Source organism: Lissotriton helveticus, chromosome 7, assembly GCF_964261635.1.
Source record: "Lissotriton helveticus chromosome 7, aLisHel1.1, whole genome shotgun sequence".
Classification (NCBI taxonomy): Eukaryota; Metazoa; Chordata; class Amphibia; order Caudata; family Salamandridae; genus Lissotriton; species Lissotriton helveticus.
In genome coordinates, this window is record NC_136068.1 from 125,335,650 (window position 1) to 125,361,662 (window position 26,013).

Below are 26,013 nucleotides of genomic sequence, written 5' to 3' on the forward strand. Positions count from 1 at the left end.
AAAACGGCCTCCGGTGTGCCCTTTCACTGCTCCAATGCATGCTGGGACCTGCAGTCATTTTTGCATATTTTTTCACCCTCCAGTGGGTTTGATGCTCTTGCAAAGTTCTGGGGACCAGTCTCGCCCTCCATTGGGCCCGAAAAAGACTCTGGCTGTGTCTCAATCCAAGCACCTGTTCCGCCGATCACAGAGGGAAAAGCTCCCCCTCTGCGCAAACCACGCTGTTTCAAATGGCGGTGCGTCGCCTCCGCGGCCGGAACCGCCGCGCACACAATGTCCCACCAGGTTGCCCAGATATGAGGCCGCACTCCGTCCCAGGTAAGTCACAAACTCATTTATTAGCAGATACAGCCAGCTTCTCTTCCCTAATAGTGTCCCCCGGCCTGACGCGTTTCAGGGAATCCTTTCCCTTTCCTCAGAGGCCCACAAGAGCAAACATCATTACGTGCAGCTGCACTGTCCCCTGCATCCTTTTTACGTTACAAAACGGCCTCCGGTGTGCCCTTTCACTGCTCCAATGCATGCTGGGACCTGCAGTCATTTTTGCATATTTTTTCACCCTCCAGTGGGTTTGATGCTCTTGCAAAGTTCTGGGGACCAGTCTCGCCCTCCATTGGGCCCGAAAAAGACTCTGGCTGTGTCTCAATCCAAGCACCTGTTCCGCCGATCACAGAGGGAAAAGCTCCCCCTCTGCGCAAACCACGCTGTTTCAAATGGCGGTGCGTCGCCTCCGCGGCCGGAACCGCCGCGCACACAATGTCCCACCAGGTTGCCCAGATATGAGGCCGCACTCCGTCCCAGGTAAGTCACAAACTCATTTATTAGCAGATACAGCCAGCTTCTCTTCCCTAATAGTGTCCCCCGGCCTGACGCGTTTCAGGGAATCCTTTCCCTTTCCTCAGAGGCCCACAAGAGCAAACATCATTACGTGCAGCTGCACTGTCCCCTGCATCCTTTTTACGTTACAAAACGGCCTCCGGTGTGCCCTTTCACTGCTCCAATGCATGCTGGGACCTGCAGTCATTTTTGCATATTTTTTCACCCTCCAGTGGGTTTGATGCTCTTGCAAAGTTCTGGGGACCAGTCTCGCCCTCCATTGGGCCCGAAAAAGACTCTGGCTGTGTCTCAATCCAAGCACCTGTTCCGCCGATCACAGAGGGAAAAGCTCCCCCTCTGCGCAAACCACGCTGTTTCAAATGGCGGTGCGTCGCCTCCGCGGCCGGAACCGCCGCGCACACAATGTCCCACCAGGTTGCCCAGATATGAGGCCGCACTCCGTCCCAGGTAAGTCACAAACTCATTTATTAGCAGATACAGCCAGCTTCTCTTCCCTAATAGTGTCCCCCGGCCTGACGCGTTTCAGGGAATCCTTTCCCTTTCCTCAGAGGCCCACAAGAGCAAACATCATTACGTGCAGCTGCACTGTCCCCTGCATCCTTTTTACGTTACAAAACGGCCTCCGGTGTGCCCTTTCACTGCTCCAATGCATGCTGGGACCTGCAGTCATTTTTGCATATTTTTTCACCCTCCAGTGGGTTTGATGCTCTTGCAAAGTTCTGGGGACCAGTCTCGCCCTCCATTGGGCCCGAAAAAGACTCTGGCTGTGTCTCAATCCAAGCACCTGTTCCGCCGATCACAGAGGGAAAAGCTCCCCCTCTGCGCAAACCACGCTGTTTCAAATGGCGGTGCGTCTGCGTCGTCGCCATAGAGGTAATCGGCGCTGAAATTGAAGGCTTTTTCTTCGTCGACGAAGATTTCTTGTCCGTCGACGGAGCCGTCGACGAGATTGGAGCCTGAATCGACGATGATGTAGACGTCAACGGGATGACAGCCGTTGACGAAACCGTCGACGATGTTATGATGGTCGTCGACGGAGGCGCCGTCGACGAGACAACCGTCGACGATGATGGGCCCGTCGACGAGCTGCTTTTAGATGACTTGAACTTCGTCGACGGTGTTCGCGTCGACGAGGGCGTCGACGATGACTTCGTCGTCGATGGATTCACTTTGGCGCTCGTCGACGAGATCTTCACAATAGAAGTGATGGGTCTCACCTTCTGGGCCGCCGTCGACGATGATCACCTCGCGCTGGTCGACATAGTACGTGTCGTTGTCGACGTAGAGGTTACAGTCACTGACTTCGTCGTCGCTGAAGACGTCGACGGACGCGTCGACGAGTCCGTCGACGAGCCAATGCCAGATTTTTTAATGGAAGGCAAGGCTTTGGGCGCAGACGTCAGAGAACCAGGTCCCGTAGACGTGCCCTGAAGCAAATCCTGTGGGGAGACAATCCTGGAGGACTCCAACAGTCTACTTTTCTTCAGAAAAGGAGATAGAACCTCAGTCTCAGACTCACGCTTCTGAGAGGATTTAGAAATACCAGATGATAAACTTTCTATGTCAGAAACCCTCATGGAAAAGGCGCAGTTTACCACAAGAAGGGCAGGCTTTAAATAAAGATTTCTTATTTGAAGACATTTTCTGATGAAAAAACAGAGTTGAAGAAAACTGAGCAGAGCTCAGGGAGACTCCCTTCACACGACGTGCGGTAGAAAATCTGAGGACTTGGGCTTCTGAGGAGAAGGTTCTAGAGGAGGCTACAGCCTGATTGGCTGGAATGTGATCCAATACATAATGACACTAATATGCTACTAAAGTGAGTTCTCCCTTAGGCTTTTCAATGGGCCTATTATGTTCTATGGTACTTTAAAAAAAAAATACATTTTATTACTTTATATGTATGTATATTTTTATTTATGATATTTTCATGTATACATGCATATGTTACTGCTATTTTATGTACCGTGGGACTCCCACTTCGACGACGGGGGATATTCAAGCATGTGAATCTATGAAAGACACCCCTAATACTGAAGAGATAGATATATATATATATATATATATATATATATATATATATATATATATATATATATATATATATATATATATATATATATATAGAGAGAGAGAGAGAGAGAGATAGATATATATATATATAGATATATATATATATATATATATCCCGAGGAGGAGACAATTAGGCCGCAAGTCCAAGAAGGTTTCTTGTGAAAGTTCATTTATTCTTAAATCCATTAGTTAACACTCGCACAGGATAGATATATATATATACATACATATATATACATATATATATATATATATATATATATATATATATATATATATATATATAGAGAGAGAGAGAGAGAGAGAGATAGATATACACACACTTCAATAATTGGTATTGTTAGTCAGATCTCCTATGAGCTGTATTCAGATGGGAAGCTATCCTGGCTGATGAGGGCTGAAAGCGCGAAACCGGTCCTTGGATGCTTGTTTCCAGTCCAGGGAGGACCTGGCCTGGCAGTTCGGGCTGGACTGTTTCCATTGGGCGCGGGGTCAAGACTGATTTGCATATGGCTGGGTCCAAACTGGAATGGCATGGTGAGCAAACAAATTATGGATTTAGGCCCTGATCGCTGTACTGGGGTGAATGTATGACATTGTTCTGCATTCTGTCCATCAATTGTTCTTTGTGGAGAGGTGTGGTGCAGCAGCCAGGGCAGCTGACTTTGGAGCACAGGGTTCCAGGTTCAATCCCCGGCTCCAGCCGCAGCTCAGCTCAGCACCATGCGACTCTGGGCAATAGCTCACTCAATTTCCATGACTGCACAGCAAGACTTAAGGTATGTTACAGGAGACACATTAACTAACAGACAAAAACACAAGTGTCAGATAATCATTCACCTCATCTCATGGTACTGGAAAGATTCCAATAAGGCATCTCTCAGTCGTAGGTTCAAGAACAGTCACTCCATTTTAATTTAATTTCTAGCCTGGAGGGCTAGAACTATCAAGCCATAACATCATGTGCTCTCTCTTCTTCATTTTCTTAGGTGCTCAATCCGGAAGAGTCGATCCTTATATTACAAGTGGTCCTAGACATTAACTTCAGCAAGAATGCTCAACTCACATCTAAGTCTACAGCCAAAAACACTAGTGGGCTGTCCCCTTCTTTCTAATCTGCGTCCCTACCACAGTCTTCACTCTATCGACTTTCAACATAGTCTTCAACATTCAGATCTACTTTCTGGAATCCATGTGGCAAAACCATTTGCCCCATGGAAGGTACCAAACTTATAGGCTACAATCTCCTCAATGTCTCTGGATACAGTGTTCCACCACGGAGTGCTGCATTCTTCTTTAAGGTAGTTATTTTGAGTTTAGTTTTATCGTACACTCTTTTTTGTAACTTAATCTTTTTTCATTTTTCAGGTATGCAAACCAATAACGAAAGAGCAAAGGTAGTAAGTAATACAGCTGGAAATAGGTTTCTAAAATACCAAATGAGCGAATCATGGATATGAAAGGGGCCATGTACATGTTAAACAGCAAAGAGTTGAGCGAAGAGCCCTGCAAGACGCAAAAAGGGAAGGCTTTATCCTCAGATGAGAAATGCCCAATGGATACCATTTGTTTTCGGTTTGCAAGAAAAGATTGGAACCATAACCAGGCATTGAAGACGATGCTGATTTCCATGAAAATGTAAAGGCGCATTGAATGAGTGATGGTATTGAATGCTGCTGAAAGATCTAACAGGATCAGGACAGCATTATGTCCGCCATATAGCATCATTTTTATAGTCTTGAAGGGCTGATTCTGTAGCTTGTTCAAGTCTAAAGCCGGATTAAAACGAGTTAAGAGCTTTCGATTTTTCTAGAAAAGTAATCAGTTGTTCATTTACTAGTTTTTCCTGAAATGTTAAGCACAGGAAGAAGTAAGATAGCCCAGAAATTCGTCAGGATTGATGGATCAGCTAACATTTTTTTTATATATGGGATTTAATCACTGCCACTTTCCAGGGCTTCGGTACTGCTTCTGAAGACAGAGGGTTGTTCAAAATGTGGTTAATGACTCGATTGACCACTTCCAATTGCCTTCTGGAGAATTGCAGGTGGGCAGCGGTCTCACAGCAAGCCAGATTTACAGGTGAGAGTAGCCTGTTCCGATTTTACCAGGGAGATGGACTGATAGTACACTAAGCAAAAATGTATGAGTGCTTCTACCTGAGTGGTCTCTAGAGGATGAGTAGTCTCAAGTCTAATTTGTAAAGAGCCTTTTTGGATTTTTGAAATTTATTTTAAATTAGACAATTTGTCACCAAGGGATTGCTAGGGAGAAATCTCTCTTGACAAGGCTTTAGTAATTTGAAAGAATTTCCTAGGATCAAAATTAGCAAGCTTAACCTGAGAAGGATAAAACTTCTTTTTTGCCTCCCTTATCGATTTACAGTAGATTTTCAAGGCAGTTTTAAATTTGATCAGATCGTCCGGTTTATAGGCTAATCGCCATGTGTGCTTTTTTTGCTTATAAGTAAGCGTTTTGTTTGCAAGTGAGGGCATGAACCACGGTGCTGAAACAGCAACACGTTTTCTACTGGGTCCGGCTAAGAGAGCTAAATCGACCGCCCCCAGTATTCACTGGTTGAATGAATTTAAGTCATTCAACAATTCTCCTATGAGGGCTGGGGCTACGACTAAACGATTTGTCAATTTATAACCATTGATGTGCTCCCCTTGTGGGTGTTCAAAGACGCAACAGCTGGCAGTCGATTGGAAGGGGCTGTGGGGGCTATTGTTAAGTCACTGCAAAGCATTATATACAGCTAGGAGGATATTTAGGTTTTCCAGAATTCCCAGGCGCACAACCAGAGTACCCGCAAGGTAGTAGTAAGAGTTATTGGGTAGTTGGTATAGGCAATGAGGCGAACGGTAAATCCTCACAACCGTTCAGGGATGGACCAAGAATTGATCCATACGAAACATAAGACAACAGCAATGCCCCTGCGCTATACAATATAGATATGTAATTTTTTAGTGTTAAGAGTATCAGTACTGTCAATAGAAAAACATTAGAGCACCACCAAAATCATTAAACATTTAAACATTTGGCGAACAGGTTTGACAAAATAGAGGTATCAATAAGTTCCGTTGTTGGTGTGATAGTTCTGTTTATTGTTCCTATATATGGGCCAACACGTGTTTCATCGCAGGGAAACAGACTGCGAATCTTCAGGGCCTCATGGGTGAAGGGCGTAACCACATCGGTTTAAGTGTGTAATATGGAATCCTGTGTCCGGAGTTTCCAAGAAATATGTGAACAAAAAGCTCCGCGAGACCTGATGAGTCTCGATGGTTACAAAATGATATATGAACCGGGAGGAGAATGAACAGGTTACTTAAGATGGCAACGCTGTATGTTACGAGGCAAGGCGGCTGCACCTCCTCATTGTTGATCTCCCTCTTGTGTTTCCCGGCGCCGTTTTCCAAAGACCGTCTTTGGAAAACGGCGTCGTAACATACAGCGTTGCCATCTTAAGTAACCTGTTCATTCTGAACAATAAACAGAACTATCACACCAACAACGGAACTTATTGATACCTCTATTTTGTCAAACCTGTTCGCCAAATGTTTAAATGTTTAATGATTTTGGTGGTGCTCTAATGTTTTTCTATTGACAGTACTGATACTCTTAACACTAAAAAATTACATATCTATATTGTATAGCGCAGGGGCATTGCTGTTGTCTCACTGCAAAGCATTGCAGGAAGCCAGAGCATGAACCTGCCGGGTGATAAATAATAATGGCTTTCCCCCCACATCGCCCCAAAGGTCTATCCTGCTCAAGAATGGTGTAGCGAGGGAGGAGCGTGGCTACAATATCAAGATTCAACCATGCTTTGAGCCAGGACACTGCACTGAGCATGAAATCAAGATGGCAGTAGCTAATAAGGTCCTGCATCTCTTGGGAGCGTTTGGGAAGCGACCGCTCATTAATGACCCCACCAACAGAAAGAGATATATCGTGTATGGGGACTCTGAGATTATCATGGGTGACTGTCTCGTAAGCCAGTAAATGTGACTTTACAACAAACGCAAGAGAAAGGGCCGTCAATTTGATCGAGGCCGACTAGATTATCTCAGGAGGGTGTCTTACCTCCACGTTCTCTGTAGAAGCATGTCAACTAACTGCTACCCGTCAGAATACCTGCAGGGAGGCTGGTAGCGGAACAGATTTCAACAGGCACAGACGAGCTTGCCTTTGGCACACTAGCGGCACACCCACTGCGCACGTCAACTACGCGAGCCCACTCCTATCCCTCTTGTCCCCCTCAAGCACCGTCTTCCAAAGAGCAACTACACCTCTAACCCAGCTGCAGGAATGTCGGCAAGTAAATGGCCTCAAACGCGAAGGCCCCAAAACGTCACCCTACCCACCGCCAAGAGAGCAGATGATCAGGGCATTATGTTAAGAATAATTCGAACCACAAAACAATGCTCACAACTGGAGCCAAGTAGAAAGTGCAACATTGAAAATCTTATAATAATTAAGTGCAGCATGCTATTAAAGAATGCATGATTAAAACAGTTCCAAAATCATAGACATTTTTAAATAACATGACATACAACAAACTTGTTAAGAAAGAAAATGTGTTAGAGCAGTCTCTTTGGGTTCTGTGGGACAGTAAAGATCTCAGTGGGCAGGGGGGATAGAGTTGGCCCTAGTCCCAGCTTTTTGAGAACCTAAAGAGGCATCCAAAATGTTAGGTTCTTACTAAAAGAAGTTCCAGTAACAAGGCCTCCAATGGTTTCAAACAATCCATGCTCATTCATGGGATAATTTATTATAGAGGAAGAATATAAGCCTGGGTTGAAAGTGGGCTTTAACCTCAGGGTCTCTCAATTCAGGGGTAAGATCTTCGATTCTGGTGTCTTTATGGTCTCCTCCACAATGGGGGCCCCCGAAGCTTAAATCAAATCCAAATACTCAGTTGTTCCGTGCAGGGGCTCAGAAGAACACCTCAGTGTCTCATTCACTAACAGGCCCTCCCTAAACCTACCCCAATGGAAATGTATGAGAGTTTAACTTGATGGTCCCAACAGCGTCTCCCTCCTGTACAGCTAAGCAAATATCTAAAAAAACATTGGCATAGCCAATGGGTCTCGCATTTGGGACCTTATAAGTGTTTAGCCATGCAACAGTTGGTGTTGTTGCACCAAGGATATTCTGCTGCAAAACTAAATACTTACAGGGTCCAAAAAGCGAGACCTATTGGCTTGTTTGTTTTTTGGTGCCGTTTTGTTTAAGTTGCCAGATCTACAATAGCTGCACATGGTTTTTGTTAACAGTTCTTTGCATCAAATGAACTCTTTTTCATTGCTCTGCATGTTGTTTCCATTCTGGTTGTAGGAAGCAGTCATTCCCGGGTTGTGGGGGCTGCCTAGCTGTGCGCATGCGCCGAACTTTGCAAATGAGAAAAAGCCTGGTGCAGGCGCAATTTACAAGTCTGGAGTGAGTGAGCCCCAGGCAGCATGGCTCACTCACACAGGAGTTCATGCACTGCACCTGCATACTCAGCATGGTTTAAAGAAACTCGACCCACTCCCTCCGAGGCATCGAACACATGTTTACCAAGGAAATCTGAGAATAGCCTGCCAGCTGCACTGACGGCTGGGTGTGTGTGCCTGGTGAAAGCGTGCACTGACAGCTGGTGGTGTGTGTGCCCGGTGAAAGCGTGCACTGACGGCTGGTGGTGTGTGTGCCTGGTAGAAGCATGCACTGAAGGCTGGTGGTGTGTGTGCCTGGCGGAAGCGTGCACTGGCGGCTGGTGGTGTGTGTCCCTGGTGGAAGCGTGCATTGACGGCTGGTGGTGTGTGTGCCTGGTGGAAGCGTGCATTGACGGCTGGTGGTGTGTGTGTGTGCCTGGTGGAAGCATGCACAGACAGATGGTAGTGTGTGACGGCTGGTAGTGTGCGCCGGCTGGCTGGTGGGGTGTGTGCCTGGTGGAAACGTGCACTGACGGCTCGTGGTGTGTGTGCCCGGTGAAAGCGTGTACTGGTGACTGGTGGTGTGGGTGTGTGTGCCCAGTGAAAGCGTGCACTGAAGGCTGGTGGTGTGTGTGCCCGGTGAAAGCGTGCACTGACGGCTGGTGGTGTGTGTGCCCGGTAGAAACATGCACTAACGGCTGGTGGTGTATGCCTGGTGGAAGCGTGCACTGACGGCGGGTGGTGTGTGCCTGGTGGATGCGTGCACTGACGGCTGGTGGTGCGTGTGCCTGGTGGAAGCGTGCACTGACGGCTGGTGGTGCGTGTGCCCGGTGAAAGCATGCACCGACGGCTGGTGGTGTGTTTGCCTGGTGGAAGCGTGCACCGACGGCTGGTGGTGTGTGTGCCTGGTGGAAGCGTGCACTGATGGCTGGTGGTGTGTGTGCCTGGTGGAAGCGTGCACTGATGGCTGGTGGTGTATGTGTGCCTGGTGGCAGCGTGCACCGACTGCTGGTGGCGTGTGTGCCTGGTGAAAGCATGCACTGAGGACTGATGGTGTGTGTGCCTGGTGGAAGCAGGAGCATTCACAGTGATAGAAGACACAAATGAAACTGACAAAGAGGAGGGGGAAATGGAGGGGGTAGTGCAAGCAGAGGAGCCTGATTACAGAAATAAAAATAAAAAAAAACACAGATGGCAGCTGTGCACGTGCACAAGCTCGTAAAAGCAAGCTGTAGGCCAGAAAAAGCCTCTGGTGGTACTTTTAAAAGCCACTTACTAAATGCTGTCTCAGGCGAGACCTAAAAACACAGATGGCAACTGTGCACGCAAGCTATAGGCCAGCAAAAGCCTCTGGTGGCACTTTTAAAAGCCACTTACTAAATGTCTCGAAGAGACACCGCATTCGCGGTCTGGGGCGAGACCTAAAAAAGGGGGAATAAAAAAATGTAATTTACCACACAGACTTCGAAACAGTTGTTGCAGATGTCTATAGAGCATAGTCGTTCGCCTGAACAACAAATTCCAACACCAGAGTTGCAACCAGTGTTGCGGCAGCAAACTAGGCACGGACTTCACAACAAATGAAAGACGGATAAAGTGTAAAACCAAAGACCCAAAAAACCTCCTATTACAAGCGAAACAAGTGCTAGAAGAGGCACAATCCTGGTAAGTCCCTACTCGACATCTGAGATCCTTGGGCCAAGCTCTTACCATCACTCCGCGATACAAGATGTGCCGTATCGGTGGTCGTTCCTTCCCGGTCAAAGCGGCCGAACTCTGGAACTCTCTCCCGGTGGAGATTCGGTTGCTGGAAGACCTTTTTTCCTTCCGCAAGGCGATAAAAACTTTTCTGTTTTAACCTCGATTTTTTCTTTTAGCTGTTGTGTCTCCTGTGGTTGTTGCGTGCTACCTTGACATGCGCCGGGACGCCCCTTGGCTGGGGCAGCTGTGCGCAGTACAAATTCACGTAACATAACATAACATAAAATAACAATCTGAGAGACACAGCCGGAAAAAAAACTAGAAACATAAAGCCAGACGGAAAGGGCTACACCGCGAAACACAAGAGCATCTACAACTTCAGAAATGATACACGGCTAAAAAGGTTGAAGACGCAGATTAACAATACTATGCGGAGAGTAAAAAAAGATCCCACCGCTCGCCAAGGACTGACACAGCTAAAAGGCAGCCGTAGGAAACTATTATGGCAACTAAAAAAAAGACGCAGAAGAGGCCTTTTGGGGAAAACTCCTATACGATGTGAAAACAAATAACAGCGCACAGTTCTGGCAAAAGATCAACAGCCTGATTAGTGAACGAAGCCAGGGGATCGAATCCCACGTGACGGAAGAGGCTTGAACATCTTACCTCAGTTCACACTTCAATGACCCCCCAGGAACCGCGGAAAAAATCTTGTATCACTAAACCTAGCTGTAAAGAACAGAAGCCCTCGCCCCAAGAATCCATAGCAGGTGACGAGGAACTATTAATCACGAACCAACAAATATGTAATAGGATCTCAAAAGGGAAAAGAGAGGGAACACCTGGCCAAATGGCATACCCCCAATCGTATTCAAACAAGAGCCAGAATACTGGGCCGCTGTCCTTAAACCAATGTTTGAAAATATATGGCAGGCTTCAACAATCCCACACTCATGGAGAGGAGCAATCATCTCTCCAATATTCAAAAAAGGAGACCGAAATGACCCAAGAAGCTACCGCCTCATAGCTCTACTCGACAATGAGGCAAAATACTATGCTGGTCTCCTACTTCAAGAGCTAACATCATGGGCGGATGAAAATTCAGTAATACCACTCAATCAAACAGGCTTTAGGAGAAACATGGGGACGACCACCAACATATTAGCCCTTTCACTTCTCATGGACACAACGCTAGAGGCAAAACAATCTTTATATCTGTGCTTTATCGACTACAGCTCCGCCTTCGACCACATAAATAGAAATCTCCTGTGGAAAAAACTAAAGAGAATGCAAATTCCTACAACACTGCTCAACCAACTAATTCTTCTGCACAGTGATACCTGGGTTCAGGTCAAATTAGGAGCAGGGGACTTCCTAACCAAGAAAATCCCAACTAGTACAGGAGTAAAGCAAGGATGCGTGTTAGCGCCAACCCTATTCAATCTCTTTATGGCTGAATTATCATCCACACTAAATGAAAACAACTCTCACGCACCTAAACTAGGAGGTTTCCAGCTGTCCAACCTATTTTATGCGGACGACCTAGTGCTAATTAGCCCGACCCCAATAGGCCTACAGAGGCTCCTCGACATCACCGCACAATACTCCAAACTAAACAAACTTAGCATCAACTATGACAAAACAAAAGTCATGTGCCTCAACCATTGCAAAAAGAAATCAACACACAGTTGGGTTATGGACGAAAAGAAATTGGAAATCACAAACAAATATCGCTATTTAGGAGTAATCATAGACAACAGGGGAAGTTTCACACCACAACGAGAGGAACTAAAAAAGAGAGGCCTAATGACAGCTGTATCTTTAAGAAAGTTGAAAAACAAAATTGCTGGGCCAAACCTCTCCCCACTAATAAAGCTGATCCAAGCCAAACTGACCCTATCCATCACCTATGGAAGTGAAGCAATGAGAGGCAGGGACGCTGAAACAGTAAACGGAATAATAACAAGAGCGATGCGCATGATTCTTGGACTTCCGCGATACACCTCACCGGCGCAAATCCGACTCGAATTCGGGTTGGTAAAAGAAGAGCTGTCGCGCAAGGGAGCTTACCTCAAAAGCTGGTACAAAATCAGTAGGGGAGAGGCAAATACCCTGAACGCACTACTCTGAAAAGAACTTCAAAGCAAAGACAATAGCCCAGCAAGGCTTTTTTTGGAGGACTCTATAAAGCAATTGGGGGCGCGACAACTGTGGGATCTTCAAGGGACCTTGGCAGGCTTTAAAAAAACAGTAAACAATGTCGTCAGAAAAGAATCTCTCTTACAGGATAAAGCCTCACTGACGGAGCGAGCACACGGCTGGCTAACCGTACACACTTATAAAAAGCTTGCACCACAACCGTATCTTTTGACCAGCTTCACCAAAAAAACAAAAGAGGCATTCCTAAAACACCGACTAGGAGTACTGCCCTCCGCAGACCACATGGTCCCTTGGCTGCGACCTCCAAAACCAGCAAAATGCCGCCTGTGCGGGAGCGATGAGGAAAATATCATACATCTCATTACAATCTGCAAGGCACTGCAGACAGAGCGCAGGAACCTGCTGGGACCACTGTTCAACAAAAAAGGGATCAGGCCCTGCAGGCAAGCAGTTCTGGCTTGCTTTTCAGGCGATGAAGTCCAAATGGCCTCTCGACTGGTAAAATATATCAAAGCCGTAGAAGCCAGAATCAATATAAAGTAAGAACAAATGGACAAAGAAACCGTATCTTCCATACCCCTGGAGCATTAGACACTCTATCCACATAGAGGCACAGTTGACTAACTGGCATAAACACGGACAGAGCTCCCAAAAGGCTAGAGCACATGGAGACAAAGAACAGTACTACTTCGAAAATGGAATGAGATCAGCAACGCTCTACGAAATGGAAAAGAGGCTAGGTTAACCACAAGAAATCGCCCCAGAGGAACTGCAGCAACGCCTTAGTGACGGACAATCATTCACCCCAAAAAAACTTTCCTTCCGTTCTTTTAAACTTTAATTCTCAGTACTGTTTAAGCGAAGCTATCTTCCTTTTATTGGAGTTTTTAACTACTCACAAGAACTAACATTTAGGTTGCTACAGATATCTTCCATTTTTAATTGTTTTTAATCGCTGCTGGTTTTTTGTAATGGTTTTTATTAACTGTACAATAAATATTACTTACTTACAGTGTTGGGCATTTGATGAAAAGGTCACAAATGCAGACATTTACAGTGATGAGGATCGCAGTGTTATGTATTGGCCCAAACAAGTGAGGAAATCATGAATGACAGCAGACTGTGCACAAGTGAATAAGGAAAGGTTGCAGACAGTGCAGTGCAATGATTCAGCTTGGCCAAAACTAGTATTAGGAATGCAGAAATGAGCTGCCTAATTCTCAACAGAAGTTGTGACTTTTGGGCAGAAAGACAGAACTGACTGAAAAGAAAGGTCTGTTTTTTCACTCCTGAACCTCTCCTCGCCCAAACCCCAAAAACGCACATAACTAAACTGCCGGCACAATAGAGCTATCCTTAACATTGTTATGAGCACAATTTGTTTACACTTCCTTATTTAAGGAATAATATAACCATAAATGAAAGTGGGGAGAGCGTGGGGCCGAAGGAGATTTTGCAGAGGGGACATCACAACCAATGGTCAGAACAAACATTTGCAATGCAATAGGTCTCGCAGTCACAAGAGTTAAAGCTATTGGCAATGTAAATGACAATGCCTTTTATTTATGTTTTTAAAACGAAAACAAATATAAAAGGCATTGTTATTTGCAATGTGAATAGCTCAAACTCGCGTAAAAGCGAGACCTATTGCATTGCAAATGCTTGTTTATAATGGAATAAATCGGACTGCAAGTCCCAGAATAAAAAAATTCAAAAACCTGGGCTAGAGCTGAACATCACACATGGATATGGGAAACGTGGCAGGGTTAAGGGAGCCCTGGGTTTGGTGGCAGCACCAGTCCACTACAACTGGTTGGAGATAACGGTCCCAACATTCTTTTATGAAGCCCTTGTCTATCACTTTAGAAACAAGATACGTCACCGGGACGCGAGAAAGCAACACGTAATCGTCCTAGAAAGGTCACACGTGCAAACATTTCTATTTTAAAAAACTGGATTCCACCAACACAAAAGCGTTTCTTTTACTGACTTCTTCGTGGGAATAAGTATATATTTTTTTGTCTTAAATGTGTGATGTTACTAACCTATTGCCCATAAAAAGCGTTCTCTTGTAAGAGCCACCCTTCTCCTCAAGTCTCAACTGGTGCTCTGAAAACCTGTCCAACTAATCACAGCAAACCTCTGCTTGAAGAATCATGAAGGAGAAGCCCCTTTTAAGACATTCTCTGCAAACAGTGGGCAAAATAATAAAAACTATTTGACTGTTTTCTTAGCAGATGTCAGACAAAGGATTGGATCATATAATGTTGCAAACAGATATGGCACTTCGGCGTCGGAGCAGCCCCTGGCGCCTTAATCTGTTCTCAACGACCCGGAAGCCCCAAAGCAACTGAAAGGATAATCAGGAGAGCACAAAAAGTGAAAGACGGAAAGTTGAACTTGACACTGCCCCCTGGTTCACTTGAGCGACCCCCCCGTCTGCTCAAGGGACTGCTGTATGCCTTTGAAACTTCCATGTATTCCCCCGACACCACTAGAGTGTTGGGAATCTGAGGGGCACTGCCCTCCATGTCTGTTGATTAAGCAATTGTGATGGGAAGCTTGATGTGGACCTCATCTGCTCCACTGGGCAAGACACGCTAAACTGCTTACAAGGCAGGGAGCCTTAGCGGCGTGCATGTCGGACACTTAAAGAACCTCATCTGCCTAACAGGATGCGTATGACACACTTCCAATGTAGCGGACAGCACAATAGAAACAAACAATTTTTTAAATAATGTATCAGGCACTAAAGTGCAACATTTATTCCAATGTAGCGAAAACATAAAATTACAAAGCGCAACACGAACAAAACAAAGAAGAAAGCAACCAGAGGGAATGGAAACAGTAACATGAACAAAGGATCGATTAAAATGGCACATGGGTGGATCATACCTAGAAATTTAAACAACTACAAAAGAAAGCAGGAAACAATAATTAAAAACAAGAAGCAAGTCAAAACAGCAGCATGAAAATATGTATCACCCATAAGTAAAGCACAGATTGCGTTTTGTATTTTGACCTTTAAGGGGTTGTGAGGTGATGTTAAAGCTCTCCAGAAACCACACATGGGCGCAAATAGATTGGGTGTTGGGAAGGGGCGTTTCTCTGGTCAACATTCCAAAGGAGGTGGGCGCTTTTCATGTCCCCCTCACCCCTATAAACCTCATAATATTAATCGGCAAACAGCACAAAGGAGGGCTGCAGTTAAAACTTAATATGAAGTTCAGTTGCCGCTGGCAGCCTCAACAAGAGGACAGATTGAACAGCTCTTATTTTTATTGCAGGTTATGTGGTCATTCACAATGCGTAGATGTGTGGGGTGTCGCCATGCGATTTTGCCACCCCGACTCGAATCTGCTTAACAAAAAGGATATTCCTGTGACTGCAGCAAGCAAAGCAGAAACCTGCTGTTCCTTTAATTGCTGCAGATGGACACCCCACTGACCGGGTGTCGACCTGACTTTTAGAAAAAATTAACAGTTCGGAGGAAGGCTGGGCAGGGCATCACCTATCAGCTATGACAAGCTGCGCAGGAATGAAAGCCAGTCCTGATGTGATTAAGTGGGAAACAGCTGAAACAAGCATGGGCGGAGTGCAGTTGCTAAGATAAACAAGCAGTCACTGTGTGAGCGCGCGCGCCTACGTCAGCGGCGCGGCCGCCTGGGCTTGGAGGCTGCTGGAGCGCGAGACGGGGTCGCGGGCAAAGAGTTGGTGGCGAAGCAAGGAGTTGTGCGGGGGGCACGTGGGCAGCCGAGAGGGAGCCAGAGCCTCAGGAAGATGCGCGGGTGGCACGACGGGGCGCAGTGGCGCCTCCCGCTGCATCCAGCAGCCATGGCGCGGGCGCGAGCTGCGATCCTCGGGACTGGACTTGCGAGACCTACACAGGTAAGGAGAGCTGCGACCCCAGCGGATGAGACACATCTGGGTGCTGGGGGCGGTTGGGTGGGTGAGCCCTTCTCAATTGTGCTGGTGTGCTGTGGTAGCGGAAGGGAGCACTTCGGGGCGCATTGACGGGGCGTGGAGTCGTAACTGCAGGAGGTTTGCAAGGGAGACAGGCGAGGGGCACAGCGCGTAACTGTGGTGAACGGGCGCGTCCCGATCTGCAGCCTGCGCGTGCCCATCTCCTGTCTCCCTTGAAAGCAGAGTCGACGACTATAGGTCTCGCTGCGACAGCACCAGAGTTGGTCTTCTTAGTTGTACAGACAGGGTAAACTTAAATTCATCCACACCATTCCCTTATGTGGTTCTCAATGAGACATTAGCAGGATTGACAAAAAACCCAAACAGGGCAAGGTATCATTTGCGTGCACTTTAACTCCTATAGCTGAGGCTCTCGGAGTATCACACAAAGGTGTACATAAAATCAAAGTGTGGAACACCCAGTTTAACAGAGTCTTCAGAGCCGTCTGTAAATATGCATATTGCTTCACCTATAGGACCGAAACCTGTAAGTCCATATGACATGTAGGTGACAGCAGTATCCAATCTGAGTGGGTGATCATAAGAGCTTACTGTCTGCCTCCAGAGATGCAGCTCACGAAAAGTGAAATATTCAACCAAAGTGCTTACATGGCCCAAGGATGGTCTGGCAAGAAGGCAATACTGACATTCAAATTTTTATAGACCAAGGCAACAAGGTAGTCTAGAACCAAAGCAATTTTGGTATTTGCATTTTACTGAACGTGGCATCACTCAAGTTAGAGAAAACTAATGGTTCAAGATTATACGATGCGTTACCCTGCTTCAGAGTGAGATTTTTAAGGTCACATTTTACAGTGGATACTGTTCCTAGACACTGAATCAAAAGAGGCTAAGTGACACCACAGTTTGACAGGGACCATAGTATGACTTTACCTTGCACAGCTCATTCTTTAGCTCTTCAGCTTCGGCTTCAGTCAGTCCTTCAGGCAGGGGAGGATTCATAGGGTCACCAGCAGCACCACCAACATCCACTGGAACATCCGTCATGGTGTCAGCAAGCAGACCTTTGTTGGGAGAGTTAAGGTTGATATCTGTCACAAGGGAGAAGCGGGACATGGACAGAAGTAAGCAGCTGACAAGCAGCACAACGCACAGTCTGTGAGCCAATATGTTCCACAATGTGGCCATGCGGACTAGAGGGTCAGAGAGATGTTGGACCTCACGTAATGGGACCCAGAATTTTAAGGGGATTTTAGATTAAAATGCAGGTTCCTACTGCACGTCTCACAACATTAACTTAGTAGAAGGTGGCAGAATAAATACAATTCTGGATCTGTCAACCCAAGTGCCCCACAAGTATTATATAGGCATGGGGGGCTGGAGAAGGCCAGGAATACTATGCAGACTGTAACAACTGAACTGACCCTCCCTCATATTAATAGAAATGTCTGGGTGGGGGGACCTGAGAAAAGAATGTGAAGCGGGAAGGCACACTCAAAGTAAAAATGGAGGCAGTAAACATGAACGTTTTAACCAGGCTGGGGAGCATGAGGGTGCTGTGATAGTCCACAGGAGTACCACTGTACCCTCATGCATATGTATTCCTGTAAGCAGCTTACAGGATAACCACTGTACCCTCATGTACCCAAGCCTGGTTAAAGCATTCATGTTTACAGCCTGTATTGTTACTTTGAGTATCCTCTGCCGCTTCGCATTCTTTCCCACACTTACACAAACGCCACAACTGGAAGAAGGCAGTTAAGTAAGCTTAGAACACATGTGACTGCATGTGCTGCTTCCTCTTCAAACACCACCCTGTTACCCTGCGCTCTAAGAGTTGCTCCCTTTACACCTCATGCCTGGCTTTTGTTTGCTCTTTCATTTATTTATTTGTTATAATTATCAACTTAAACATCACCCCATCCGTGGCTCCTTCCATATTTACTTCTCCATACCACCAGCCGGTCCTCTGCTCCCCACTCCTAAATCGTGGTCATCTAAAGAGGTTTTTGCTTTTTTTCGGGGGGGGGGGGGGGGGGCATGCCTTAGGCAGCTGCTATTTTCTACCAGCCTGCTTTTCTACATTTTCCGAGCCAAGATTGGTACCCGCCATCTTGGAACGGTAAATAAAACAAGCACAGGCAAAGAAGAAAGAATACAAGACTGACAACAGAGCCAACCGAAGGTAAATATTGGGATGTCCCAAAGACCAATGTAAGTTTTGGAATGCTCCACATCAGATCTCAGTAGGTGAGACCTAAAAAGGTTTTCAACCTTTCTAATCAAAATATCCTTAAAATCCATGTAACTAGGGATATTTTTCTTCATTTCCCCTAATCTATCAAGGGTATTCCTATAAGCATGCTTTATGGATTATGATAAAGCCAGTGTGGACAAAGCGATCATCATAGGGCACTGCACATAGTCCATTAAAAGCAATTTAGGTCACTATGCAAGGATGAGAGTGTGCAAGGTCACTACAGTTTAGCCTCTATTCCAATAAATAAAGGATAAAAGCAGGGGTTTGTGTAAGCTTTTCTGCTGTTTAGCCTGTATGCGGCTGAACTAGGCAAACTCAGCACTAGGCGACAAGTTTTCACCAAAAAATGGGGAGGTGCATATTCAAAATTTTGCAACAATAGGATGTTCTTGCCATTTTTCTTTTTTTAACCAGACCATTTTGTCTGGTATGATATTTGAAATAAGTAGATGATTAGAATGCATGAATTTGTCTGCAATTTTATAGCAGTAAAGGTACATAGGAGTCTTAAAAAAAAGGAGATTTTACAAACAGCCTTTATTTAGGTGTTTGGCTCAATGACACATGCATAACCAGATTTTAATCAGTCTCAGACAAGACGTATTCTGTTTCATTATATGATGCCTTCAGTCTTTAAAATAACAAAATGTTGAATCCCATAGCTGACCCCATTCTTAAAGTTATATGAGGTAAGCTTATTCCCACTTAGGGTCATAAGCAGCTAGCCTACATGGAATGAGACAGGGTCCTACTAAAATTGTTTCAGTGTAAGACATCCTATGGACTACCTGAAGAAATGGAATCTAGGCTATATATTGAATTCTTATCGGAATTTCCCTAAAAAAAAAAAAGTGCCTACACTGCTTTTTCTTAAAGGTTACAGAATGAAATAAATCAGGCTATGATTGCTCTTATTCCCCACGGAGGATATTAGAAGTTTATGGTCTTCATTTGAGAGCAGGATGGAGATGATGCTGTGCCAATAAAGGCCAGATTAATTACATCTGCTCTTCTCTTATAAGCATTTAGGGCGAAAGAGAAAGCTTTAGTTGCTGCTTATGTTCGTAGCACATGGTATCAAACGTTGTAAAGATGCTGTAAAGGTTAGTCTGAATTGCCACACACCCCCCAGGGTTCATGTTGGTTTGAGAAATTTGTGAGTGACACGTACAAAATTTTCAAAAAATTATATTTACTATTGGTTTTATTTTAGCATATAATTGTGTTGCAACATTCTGATGTTCGATTTTATTAATCAATTGATACATTGCATGACTACAGTAACACTAATATAGAAGATTATTAATGGGGCTCTTCTCTCTCTCAAATCACAGCTGCATGCAACTTGCGCTCTACTAGCCATAACCTACTTAAATCCGAAGTACCATGAACTAGATCCACATAGCAATCCTTCAGCATTTTAGCTACCTTTTACTTGCGCTCACTTGCCAGCAAAATCAAAGCAACCACACTGTTTCTTCTCTTCAAGCCTGTTTCTTCTCTTCAAGGCTGCCACGAAAGAGCACCTTTTTCAAGGGGAAACAAAAATAGCAGAAGTCCATGCTGAGCACAAACCCGCCAGTGGCCAAGCAAGGCAAAAGGATCAGAAAATGTACGGTAATAATAAACTCAAAGTCTATTTTGTTAGCAATTTTTAGATCATTCCCTGCATGCATCTCCATCCACAATCTACAAATATCTTCACCACCTAAAGTGGTGTCAAGTCAAATGATGCAGGCCTCTCGCATTTTTTTGCAGCCTTCTCGGATAGAAATAGTTGTGAATGTTCATCTATAAAACAGGAAATATCCAGGAATGATGAAGGAACACTAAAAACAGTGCCTACAGGAAGAGACATGTTCACCTCCTATGGGTCTTCTGGTAACCATCAGTGACGTAAAAAGTAATAGGCGGTACTCCTGCGGTTTATCAGATGCTGCATTCCGTCTGCTAAGAGGAAATGTTTTCAAACGTGATGTTATGCTGGAAAGGACAGTGCGCCTGTGTGCCCATAAACAGTATGGCCTTGACCTAAGCGAATCAATGAAGAGGCAATCACACAATGGAGTTATTCACTACTATGTTTAACAAATGAAGCAAAGCTACCATCTCACGAATGAAAAATATTGGTGTAAAAGGCAGCAGTGCTGTTAAGTCACTTGACAAACAGTGCAACTTCTGTGAACACATGCGTTAAAAGAGGATGCATAGATTGCTTACAACAGACTCGTCTACACGCAAAACGTGTGAGTCCAACTAGTCACCGAGGACTGTAGAAATACAAATGTTGATCAGACAACAGATTTCGCAATGGGATTTTAGGAGTGGGAACGAGGGAGAACTGAAGTGACCCAAACAATAAAAACATTCATATTAAAGGAAAGCAAACATGCTTTTTGCAGCACTGCAGCTACCGGTATGGACTGTCACGACCATGCCTCTTTGCTCGCACTTTAAGAAAAGAGCCCCAATGAAAGAAACACCTCCTAAACTGTTTCTCAGAGCAAAGTCACCTTGGACTTTATTTTTTTTCTAGCTGGGAATACTATAGAGCATTACTTTGTAGTCGGATCCAGGGGTTATGATTTGGAGCATTTGCTCAGCTAGACCCGCGTTGAGTAAGCAACATTTCTTATTAAATTTCACATATATTATAGGACATTATCTATTAACCAGCTCGTAATGCAATTTAATATGCCTATGACGACTCAATTTTAAAGGCACGTCTTTGATACAAAAGATGGTGAATATGCAGAGTGAAGACAATCACCATAAGTGACATTTAACCAGGTATTATGTCATTTGATAACCTCTTAAGAGCATTTCACTACTATTTCAACTAACTGTCTAGATCAAATGTAATTTAAGAACAGATCCAAGTTAATCCTGTTGTAATAAAATAGCTGTGGGAAGAATTTAACCAAAACGTATATCGAAATAAACACAGCCATACATACAGAATTATGGAAACTGAGTGCTTTCCAGGCTTTAGCTGGAGAGTTGCGTCCTTAAATAGAGCACACCTACAACACCACGACACTCTAAATTTGCACTCTTCAAAAGTGGTCAAATCTAGTGTCAGCTGTACTGCTGATGCAATAGAGTCATTCGGAGTTTTCAGGCAAAGATATAGTATTTTTTCATCATCACCTTGCCAGATACATTCAATGATGCTTCGACAGCCCCAACATGCACAAATGTCATATGTTGCAGAGACAGTGTGAATAGATTTCATTTCTGGCCCACGCACTCCCCCATAGTTTGAGTGATTATCTCGTAATTATGTTTTTCGGTCTTAAAGCACACTAACCAGGACCCAGTAGCCCAAATGTATAAGACCCCTTACTTGAGTACCGTTGAAGTGAAGTGCAACCTTTTCGGTGGACACCTTTGCCTACTTTCACCACCACTGCAATGTGTCCTCATTCTGTTTTGACAAGGATGGGCTAGCCCTTCATCAAATGTCCTGATCTATGGTCTTGAGGGTTCCGACATTCATTAATACTAGAAAGGCTAACAAAGAGGAGAGTGAGAAGTGAGAGCTTGCTCACCTTCCCCTATCAATAATCAAAAGAAGAGCGAGCAAGCTACCAAGTTCCTTCAAGATGTACCCGGACAGGTCATGACTGCGCTTTATAAAACGCCAAACTAAATAAATAAGCAAATAAATGAATGTCACTCACATAGAGCATGGAAAAAATTGCTTTTTTTTTGTAAAAAAACACCCTCACCCGCCATCCTAGTTGGTGGCATGCTTCATCATCGGGGTCCCACCCAAGACACCTGGCACGTCAAAGGTATGCTTCGATTCCGGATTACAGCGGATCTGGCTTTTTGGCAGGTATTTTTTTTTACCACAAATGAGACGAGTGAGTGAATTAAAATGGTCTTCTGGGTTGCCCACCAACATGGTGTGTGTGTGTGTATATATATATATATATATATATATATATATATATATATATATATATATATATATATATATATATATATATATATATATATATATATATATATATATATATATATATATATATATATATATATATATATATATATATATATATATATATATATATATATATATATATATATATATATTTTGTTTTATATTGAATAATGGTACCCTTAGACTAGGATTAAAATAAGGGGTTGATTTGTGGCAAGGAATTAGTGACATTTCACATCCTTCATGAAGGTCGACATGTTTCAGCCATAATGTCTATGCCGCCTGAGGGGTCAGTATGGCTTTCCTCAGGACCAAGATTGCGTGCGCTCTAAGGCAAGCAATAGTTTTATAGAGCGTAACTTAACGGATTTCTGAATTACTACATTTGAGGTTCTGTATGATTTAAAAAGAGAGCGACATCATTTTGTACTTTAGTAGACAATACAAACAAGGGTCAAAGGATAAGCACTCAGCGCACTTACACCATCTGGCAAACAGTCCTATCATAAACGGAACAGTCGTGCCCTCAAACTGAAACTGCAGCATGCTGCTGTACGTGGTTCTGCATTAATTCTCATGCTGACTATTCAAACTTATCCTGCAATGTGATACTTTCTGCGCAGTGCCTGGTGACTTAACATGCACTGCTATATGTCGGCAGGCGCGACTTGTCTGTGGCAAGCACCGCTTATAATAACAAGGCTTATAAACAGAAATTAAACGGAGATGTGTACACAAAGCAGCAGGACTGGAGCATGTATCATGCGGTTTTCGCGCAGTGCCAGGTGAAAACAACATGCACTGCTATGTATCGGCAGGGCAATCTCTATGGCCTGCAACGCTTTTAGTAATCAGGCGTATGTTTAATGTTATAACAGTGATAACCACACATATTGCAATATATTATAAAGACTTTGTTAACATACTTGTCGACAGGTATGGCATATCAGAAAATAGAATATCTGTAACCCAACCACTGTGGTTTACTTAATACCATGCCCATGTAATCTCTGTTATATTGGCATGACTACAAGAAAAATCAAGACATGTCTGCAAACATCGCAGCAACATCCATTGCAAACAAAATACAAATAACATCAGCGATTAATTTCTATTTATGTGCCTTGTTATTATAAGCGATGCATGTCACAGACATCGTGCCTGCCGACATAATGCAGTGCATGTTAAGTCACCAGGCACTGCAGAGAAAGTATCACATTGAAGGATACCACCTGCAAGTTTGATTAGTCTGCATGAGAGTTAATGCAGAGCCACATACAACAGCATGGTGCCATTTCAATTCAAGGACACAGTAGTTCCGTTTATGATGGGACTGTTTGCATGATGGCGTAAGCGCACATTGAGTACTTAGCCTTTGACCCTTGTTTGTATTGTCTACTAGAGTACAAAATGATGCATCTCTCTCTTTATTTCACAGAGAAACTCAGGAGTAATTCAGAAATCCTAAGTTACGCACTGAGAAACTATTGTATGCCTTAGCGCGCACGCGATCTTGGCCCTGAGGAAAGCCATACTGACCCTCCTTGGCAGCAGAGACATTATGACTGAAACATGTCTACCTTTATGAAGGATGTTAAAGGTCACAAATTCCTTGCCATACATCCACCACTGATTTTAATCTTGGCTAAGAGTGCCATTATTTAAAAAAAAAATAATAATTTAAAAAGACACCACGTTGGTAGGTAACCCAGAAGACTATTTTAATTCACTCCCTCGTCTCATTTGAAGTAAAGACACACCCCTCCCCCCCAAACAAATATAGCTCCACTTAACTCAGGCGTCGAACTGCACGTCTCGGGTGGGACCCGCGACAAAGCATTTTTTTTTTTAAAACCTGAAGGCGTTTTTTCACACTCTTCTGTGAGGGACGTCTTTAAGGAACTAGGTAGCTTGCTCAGTCCTCTGATTAGGGGTGCAGTGATATTATCCACTTTTTACTCACTCATAGCTGGTCTCATTAATATTACTAGTAGAAGCAATGAACTGAAGAAGCTATCTAACAGCTTCTGAAAAGACTGCAAGGAGTAAACAAAGGGTCTGCAATCCTGGGCTTGTTCTTTACTACATGTTGGTACATGTGCTTTAACTGAACTCTGACCATGTCTCAGCCCTGGAGGATAGAGCAGCAGCAGTTGTATCGTAATGGCATTTATTGCTAATGCATTAATTGATGTAAACCCTTTCCCCATCCTTTTATAGACATGTTTCACATTTTGGTACAAACATCACCGAACTCTAGATGCAAAGGATAAAAACTTAAGAGACTCAATAAAAAACTCAACTGCCACCAAACACAACAAGAATTGACAGAGTCAAACTATCTGGCTTTAATGTGCTAAGGCATGAGCAACAGGCATGCACAAATGCTCTTCGCATATTATGCCAACCCTATCGCCTTTGTCAATGCTCATTTTACATAGAGCTTAGTGACAGTCTTGTGGTTCTGTGGCACTGTAGGTAAGTTCGGCTGTCTTTGGCCAAGTCAGTGTTACTTATTTTATCAACCTAAAAAGAAGGAAAGGCTAAGTTGCTATGATCAAGCTCAAACGTATTGCCAGCAAGTGCATATTTTACAGATTTTCTCACCAAGCCATTGTAATATATTAACAGGCTTTCTGCCATGCGCATAGGCCTCAGAGTTGACAGTTCTCAGCCAAGGTGAGAATTCCTCAAGTTATACCAGCAGCATCTGCTCAGTACAAACAGAAGCTGTGCTGTTCATTGTACTTGCATATATGCAACACTTGATATCCGTAATGAGGCCCTAAAGTGCATTTGCTAATTGCAAACATGCTACTCCATTTGATTGCTTGGATGAAAAGGGCTTCTCAAGTGGACTATTTGGGTAGTACTTCTAGGTTGTGCTTGAGCACCAGAGGTGTACTCTTCAGCTGTCATTACAAGTTGGGCTTGACAGGGTGAGGTATTTACCACAGGCGATAAAAACCATTACAGTAGGTTTAGGTATTTAAAACACTTGGTAAATTCCGCTTAGTCCTAGTTTTCAGCAGGAAAACCACACACAACAGAATAGATTTCCAACACAGCAAATGGCAAATGTTTTGCCTTTTTCCCTCCCCAGACATTTTTTCATGATACATTTCAGCAGGTTGACTTGTTACTGTTTTTGGTGTAACGGCATAAGTACAGCTCAAATACTGTACTCAAGGTAACCAACATGGTTGGGGCAGAGCCAAAGCATAACTCTCAGTAGCATTGTTAAGGCGATTTTGGTTGATCCCACAAGATGTGAAGACAGCTGCCAAGACAGTCCCCAAAAAACTGAACTCTGCTGGTGCCCCTCAGTATACACTAGAAGAGTCTACCAATATTAGACTACCTCAACACCTGCATAAAAGCAGAGCGATTCTGAAGCTGCTGGTTTAAAAAAAGCCTGTTTTAGAATGGGATATAGGATTTCAATTTAAAGACATCTTTATCACTTCGGAGGAGATTCGAACTGGCGAACGAACAGTGCTGTGGCTTTGTGGTGGTGCACATGTGAATGATTCAATCTACAAGGTTATTTTGAGGCAAGAGCACCAATTGGAAGTTGTGCGACATAAATAGCACCTAACCTTGGGCCACTGTGACCATCTCACAGTCCCTTAAGTCTGAGATAAGCTTCCAGGGTAACAACCTCCTACACAATTGATTCTGAATCTACA

General features: G+C 44.2%; 1 protein-coding gene across 11 annotated transcripts in view; it reads right to left on the reverse strand.

Annotated features, from left to right (window-relative positions):
- The window catches only part of TPD52L2 (TPD52 like 2), a 134,872-nt gene that overhangs the window by 97,591 nt on the left and 11,268 nt on the right, over nt 1-26,013 (reverse strand). For 6 of the 11 annotated variants that reach the window (XM_078651678.1, XM_078651673.1, XM_078651671.1 and 3 more), the window contains exon 2: nt 17,049-17,206. In XM_078651678.1, the coding sequence (XP_078507804.1) occupies nt 17,049-17,206 (158 nt within the window). The remainder of the gene's footprint in view (nt 1-17,048; nt 17,207-26,013) is intronic. The other 5 variants (XM_078651679.1, XM_078651677.1, XM_078651674.1 and 2 more) reach the window with 1 other exon arrangement.